Source organism: Larus michahellis, chromosome 16, assembly GCF_964199755.1.
Source record: "Larus michahellis chromosome 16, bLarMic1.1, whole genome shotgun sequence".
NCBI lineage: Eukaryota > Metazoa > Chordata > Aves > Charadriiformes > Laridae > Larus > Larus michahellis.
Genome location: NC_133911.1, coordinates 5474273 through 5481631, shown reverse-complemented (window position 1 = coordinate 5481631; position 7359 = coordinate 5474273). Strand labels below are relative to the sequence as shown.

The 7359-nt window shown below is 37.5% G+C and overlaps 1 protein-coding gene across 1 annotated transcript; it reads right to left on the bottom strand.

The window, feature by feature from the left end:
• Positions 1 to 3623: 3623 nt before the first annotated feature.
• On the bottom strand, positions 3624 to 7311 carry RBP7 (retinol binding protein 7). Its single transcript, XM_074609590.1, has 4 exons — positions 7159 to 7311; positions 4533 to 4711; positions 4202 to 4303; positions 3624 to 3876 (listed from the first exon to the last, which is right to left on the bottom strand). Exons 1-4 carry the CDS (start codon positions 7229 to 7231, stop codon positions 3826 to 3828), a joined length of 405 nt encoding a protein of 134 aa, XP_074465691.1. The 5' UTR covers positions 7232 to 7311; the 3' UTR covers positions 3624 to 3825.
• Positions 7312 to 7359: the final 48 nt, after the last annotated feature.

The following is a 7359-nucleotide window of genomic DNA, read 5'->3' as shown; positions in this document are numbered from 1 at the left end:
GCGTTGAGGGGAGCTCATCAGCGAGGGGTGATATAGGGGCGGGAAGGAGGGAGCTGCGGCCGACGGCAGAGGCGTCGCCGCTTGCCTGGAGGCCGGAGCAGCCCCGCAGGTATAAACGGCGGGCTCCAAGCTGGGGTCAGGCTACTGAAATCTTCCCGTTTCACCGGATCCGTGCGTGTTGCGCTCCTTTAAGGTGTTAGCCCGCGTCTCAGTGACGAGTGATCGAGATACTATAGGCTTTTTGTCTAATTACTACAATCTGTGTAACACCCCAAGGGAAAAAGCAAGCACCAAGACCCAGTGAGTACCGGGCCTTAGCCCTTTCTAAGCGTAGTTTAAGCCTGAAGTATTTTTTTTGTTTCTTGTGTAAAAACACAAGCTTTTCTGCCCCTAGTTCTTTCATTGTACCACAAAATTATATTTTTGTGAAAAATCCATCTTTTCCTCCTCTTTTTTTTTTCCTCAAACTCCCAGCTGGGGAACAAACCAGCTAGGGTCTGTGTTGACTTTAAGTGAATTGGGTGTTCACTTCCAGCTATAATCAGTTATAGTACACGTAGGTGAAAAAGAAGGATTTTGAGAAGTTAACTCTTTTGGAAGAGGACAAAAAAATGGGAATTGCATCAGCAGATTTTTGCCCCGGGATGAACAGTCACTAATAATAAGATCGTAACAGACAGCTACGCGCAGTGCAGCCTGGTTTGACTCAGTGAGTGAAAGAATCCCATAAAAGGAGGACGACAGGATGTTCTTAAGATGGAAGCAAACTGGTCTATATGAACAAAGGACAGAATTAAGACTTCCATAATCATTGCAAATAATTAAAAATGGAATTGAACAGATTTTTTTTTAGCATATATGAGGCAGATACAATGTTTGGTCTTGTGTTTCAGTATCCATCTTCCTTAACATACTCTATTGACTTAAAGGTGTTTGAACAACACCAATGTTCTTGATAACTTAACCAACGTGCCTAGAATGGGAAACAAATTATTTTGTAAGTAAGTGGATCATAATATATATATATTGCTGGTCTTTTTGTAGAACATACGCACATTGTTACCTTTGATTTTTAGATTATGCTTCATTTTGTGTTTCTTTGTCTTCTTGGGATTATGTTTCATTGTGGTGGTGGTGTGGGGTTTTTTTCCCCATAGAGTTGGGGCCATAATCCAGATCACAGGCTTTTACATGATTTCACTTTCTGGTTTGTTCTGATGCTAAACTGTTAGTTTATTCCATATTATATAGTCATTGCACAGAATAGTAAGCAAGAAAATTATTAGGGGACTTAACAAAAATTTATGTCTTAAAAGCTTTTGATTAAAAGTTAGTAACCTTAAAGATATTTCTGATGTCAGGGAAGAGAGTTATGTGCTCTGTTTAAAAGTATTCTGTATAAATCTGCCACAAAGACCAACTTTTAGAAACAATAATAGCAAACTACATTCAATGATGTGACTCTTTACATTAAACATTTTGTATAACTTTTTTTTTTCATATTATCATTAGAAAAAGTGTTTTAGAGACTGAATCTTGGCTGTTCTTTTGGTTTTCCATTGTCTATTTTGATTATAGAATCCAGAAGGCAACATATTTTTGTTCACCTATCTGTGAAGTACTTTCCCATGCAGCTGGCATTATAATACACATGGTCAGCAGTTGCACTAAAAAAACTCACAGGTTTCTTGATGAAAAAGTTTCACCATCAAAGCAATAGTGTAAGATAAATGAAGTGATCTAAAACATCTTTGAATAAAACGCTTCAAGTGCTTCTCTGAGTTTTGTTCTTGTCTTTCAGATTTATAGTTCAAGTACATATCTTCTTGACAAAGGCTATCTTAATGTCTTCTCCCCACACACACACCACTTCCAGAACATGTGACTACTCCCTTTCTTTTTTCACCTTGCATTTAAATATGTTTAATTTATAGTTTGTGAAAGCACATGAATTGATTAGCACATAAACAAAATTACGATAAGCAGTTTTGTCACTGTAGCAGCTTCTGTCATTGTCAAGATCTCCAAAGCATCCTCAAGCAAGTTTTACACAACATTACCTGCTTTCAGATCAGCAATTTAAAGTAGGAAGGTAGCAATAAGAAAAGTAATATCACTGTTCATAATAACTCTTCTATATTTCTAACAGTAAGGACTTTCCTAATAGCAGCCTTACTAATGAATTATTACACTTCTAGTCATACAGGTTTCTAAGATTGCATTTTTCTTATTTCTTTCTACTTGGAGGCTCTCTTTTTACTAACAGAGTTCTCAAGGTCATCATTGTCTTGCCATATTGCTTCTCATGCATATCTTATTGGAGTGCACAGCTTAAAAGCTGTGGGGTTTGAGTATCTGCAATATTTAACACTTAAAATACTGCTGTTAGGAACCTCTACAATTGAAATAGAGATGTAATACGTTCCAAAGATGCCATCTAGTGGAATAGCGAGGTCTGCGTGGCTGTTACTGCATATTGCTGATAGATGTAACAGAGTAGGTTTGCTGCACAAATTTGTTATTTTTATTAGAATAACATAATAACAGTAATTTTGTTTTCAGATAAATGAAAACTACTCAGTTCCAGAAGGAAGGCACTGTCAGGATCCATAGAATAAACACCTGGCATTTTATTACCCACATTTCCCTAACTGTATAAGGAAAACCAGTTGTTTTTGTAATATTTTGGAAACTAGCTTAAATTTACATAGGCCTTTAGTACCTGGGGGGGGAGGGGGGGGTCCAATCCAACAAAAAGCCCTCCAAGCTTCAACAGATTTTGTCTGCCTCTGAACTGACAAGAAGTATCAAAAAGGTGGTGTTATTTATGTTTTATGATGTTGTTCATGTGGTATTTATGTTTTAAAATGTCAGGAATTACTTCAGATTTTTTATATTTTTTTCATAGAAAGTAATTAAATTACTAAACTTAAGCTAGATTTAATCAAACTCTTTTCTCTTTCCACTAGCAATAAGATCCCCAAAATGTTACCAACAATACGCAGCAACTCATTTCACATGTAGCTACCAAGTTGACGTGACCACTTAAATGTGTTTATTCACAGCAGAATAAAACCTACTTCTCCTTGCAACATTACACAAGGTGAAAAAGAAAAACATTTAACCTAATTGAACAGAAGTATATAAATAAATCTTAACTAAAGCAGCGTTGTTTTCACTCTGTATATGTGCTTATAGAGTTCAATTATTTTGCAGACTGGAATCTACAATGGATTACTCAAGACCTGTCTTCCTTGTTCTGGGATTTGGTCACAGGCTGGTTTCCTCTGGTAAGCTGAACTTTATTATTTTGAGAACAAAGCAGCTATGGCACAATATAGGACCTTACATTACACATATAAGATACAAGCAAGCGGAGTTAACTACTACTCTGCATATTAAAGAGAAGCATTTTGAATAATAAATATGTATCCTTTGTTGTTATCTTCACTTCCCTACCATCATTCCCCCTCCATTTTGTTTCATGTCAGCATACCCCTTTAGAATAGGCAGTTTTTCTTGTTTTCATTTAGACTGTTAGTTAACTAGAGACCCAAGCCATATCACTTATGTTTTGGGTTATTTTTTATCCCTTCCAAAAAACACATTCAGAAGTCAAGTACTTGAGATTGGCTTGGTTTTGGGCATTTATTAGCAAAAATCAGATCTTTAACACTGGCAACTGCAGACTTATTTCCTGAGCCAGAAACATCAGAACATTTAGGTTAATGGGTACAAGGAATCAGTTCTTGTCCGTACAGCCATCGCTGGACATGAGGATGCATAGTCTCCTGTATATAGCTGTCTTTGCTTGTAGGAACCAGTTCAAGCTCTCTTGAAGACCTGTTTACATACTTGATTCTCACAACGAAGCTCCTACCAAAAAAAAACCAAACACACAAACAAAAGTCTATATCAAAGGAACTGCTTCTAAAAGTGAACATAGATCCTTTGCCATGAGTACTGACCACCACTCTGCTGCCATGCTAATAAATTATGCTTAACATTCTGAATTTAACTATACAAGACAGTGAAACAATGAAGTTGTTCCAGCTAACTAAACTAAAAGGAAAGCGGAATGTGCTCACCATGTATCACCCATTACAAATACTGCAAAGGTAGAAGACTTGTGCGTACCATGACCACATTATAGATGTATATTTTTTCAGAGATAGAATTAATAGAAATCTGAAGTAAATACCAGGTGCAGGTCATCTCCTTCAAGCCAGTGAGTCCAGCCCCTGTTCTTCTTCTCACCATTCTGGACACAGACAAGTTTGTCATTTTCCCAGGTAACTAGGCTCTGTGGAAGAGGAAATAAAAATGGTTTTGTATGTCTTTGTCTCAGTTCTGCAATATACTTGTAGACAATGTCTTCCCCTAACCCGAAAGTGAAACTCCGTGTCTGTAACCCAGGCTCCTACCTCTGCATTGCATTAGTATTCTTGAAACAATTTCAGCTCAAGCAGCTGGATTGATCATGGCATCTTAATTTTGTCATGACCTCTTGATTTTATATATTCAAGTCTTACCTTGCATTTTCTGTTATCCAAGCCTTTATTATCTTCTTCAAACTCTTCCCCAATTTTGAATTCGAGCAAATAATCTCTGAATGTGCTAGTGGTATGGATATAAAATGAATCACCATCTTGTTTGATCACTTTCTGAGGCTTCAGCATTTTTGCTATCTTGCGTGTTGCAAAGTCAATACCTTCAACAGGAGAAAAAAACATCAGAGTTGTATTCATCACCAGCCATTTGGACAGCCAGGTCTTACCTTTATTACTAATAGAAGCATTTCTTAGATAGTTTGACTTTACCGCTATGCAAGGTTTTGTTGTTGGGGGGTGGTGGTGGTGGTGGTGTGTGTTACATAGATCAAGTCCTGATCTTGTACATTTTACTCTTTGGAAACCAGTTACTCAACCGTTGCACAATTCCTATGCAAGATTTATAGGACTTTGAGTCAGAAGAGTCCTTTTGGGAGTGGGGAAGAGTTGTTTTCCCCAGACACAGACACTGCAAGCTTGGTCTCAGACTTACCCTCTGCTTAGCTAGAAGGAACAGTTAATGCCTGTTCTCATCCTTTGTTAGAGGAAAGCCATTAAGTGAATTAACAAGAATTCTTTGCACGCTATACCCTAAATAGGGTAAAATGAAGGACAGTCCTAAAATGAATTACTCATGCTTGTTTTCAGGACATGCCCCTTGCTATTGACACTTTTTAAGCGCGACTAGAAAACATCACACTTGTCAAAAGATTTCCTGGTTGTCTGTAATGATCAGTCACCTTTAAAAGAATCCTGATGTTCTTGGCAATACTAAGCTTAAAGTAGCACTTCTAGAATTCTTTTCTATTTCTCTAGTGAATGTTTGTTTCTTTAGAGGAACAGGCTGTCTACTTGACAAGCAACTGAATTACATTGCATCCCAATAGCATGCTCAGAGTTGGGTTTTTAGAAAGGGGATGGGTAAAATGGGGGGCTGCATATTAATCAATTTAATTGTTTTCTTCACCTAAATTAAAAGTGTTATTTCATATGACCACTCGAAGTTTCCCCATTTATACAGGCTGAGGTTGTGATCTTCTTGACAGGGTGTGTTCAGCTACCATGTGTTGAACCATATGGCTCATTATGCAGTCTGTGTTTGAAGTGGGACTTCATTACTGTATGCATTACAGAAGTGCCAGAATCTGTCAGTCATGTTTTTACATGGTTATCAGTCTATTGTAGCATAGAGGGGTTTGAATTCAGTACCAGCAACAGCCAAACCCATTAACCCTTAACATTGTTATAAGACTGTATTAATACCAACTATTTATAAATCTGCTCTTCAGAGGTAGATATTAAATTAAAGGAAGGGCTAGGCTTGGAATAGCCATGTTGTTATCCATAACACTCTAGTTACTCAGCTGATCAGATACTAGCTTCCTCACTCTACTTACCCTGGCAGAAAAGTTTTTCATTCTAGCTCTACAATATTGATTTCAGTCCTTGTTTTGTTCACTATACTGGCAACCAAGCAGAAGTAATTAAAGATAGGTTGTAAATCATCAACAGGATTCTTCGCCTTTACTTTTAAGTAAGTTCCCCCAATTACATGCTGAAAACAAATGGCATTTTTCACAAGATTGGTAGTTACGTTTCATTTAAAAAGCCCTTTAATTAGCTGGACGATGTTTAATATTAAGGAACAGACAAAAATCTCTGTTCCACTTGAAGACACTAACACATTAAGAGGGTATTACTTGGTATTCAAACTGGGGAATAAATCCTCATTATAAGAGCACCCTTTCCTTTTTTTCTAATTGATAACACAGCAGTATTAGAAACAGAGAAGAGTTCTTTCACCATGTTAAAGATACCAGCTAGACAGTGTAACTAGGTCACCCAGCATAGATACAGCCAGAGAACAGATTTCATTCTAGTTGTGTATACAACAACCAACAAGGGACGCTGCAGGTCATCAGCTTACACAAGTCAAAAAGACAGAAAGGGTTGGGAGAGGCAGGGAGAAGAGAAGGCAGTGCACAAGGTTTCCTGCTATCAGTCTGTAATGAACTTTGTTCAAGAAAGCTAATGAAGAACTGAGAACTTCCTTAGTTCTCTATTGAAGCACAGTTAATCTCTCTCTATAAAAGATCTGAGCAAAGTAAGAGGCTACCTTCAAGCACTCCAAAAGAGGGACAGTTAGAGAGACTTACCAACAAATCACAGCAGTGAGAGAAGTATTTTGTAAGCTGTTTAAAGATAAATGACACTAAGCTAAACAACTACCTGGAAGTGGCAAATACCCAGGCACTTTTTTTTGTTACTTAACATTTAATTAACCCTAGACATAAGTTCTGTAAGTTTGTGCTCAAAAAGCAACAGAAATTGAGTGGATAGCGCAAAGTCTCCCTGTCTCTGATGAAAACTATAAAAACAACTCTACTTTCTACAAGTACTAGCCTGAGAAATTCCTGAAAGCTGCAAGGTGATAGGCTAAAGTATAATTAATGCCATCTGTTTATCAATAAACAAAGATCCTTCCATAATTATTTAGAGAAAAAAAGCTTCAGCAATACCTAGGCTGTAGAAGAACTCAGACTTTTAAAATTCAGGAGGACCCTTATGAGGGAAGGGAAGAAGGATAGATTCAAGTATTTTCACCTACCTAAGGCCACCATATAACCTTCAAAGTTGTCATTGCTGACAAGATTCCAGGTTCCACTGAAATCCACAGGCATTGCCAGACTGTGGAAAGAAGTTACAGTCACCCTCTGACCAAAAAGCAAAAATGAAGTAGCTGTTTTCCGACCAGACCTTATATAAGGAAGACTGTGGGTGGGATTACACCCCAGAGCCTTTCTGATGG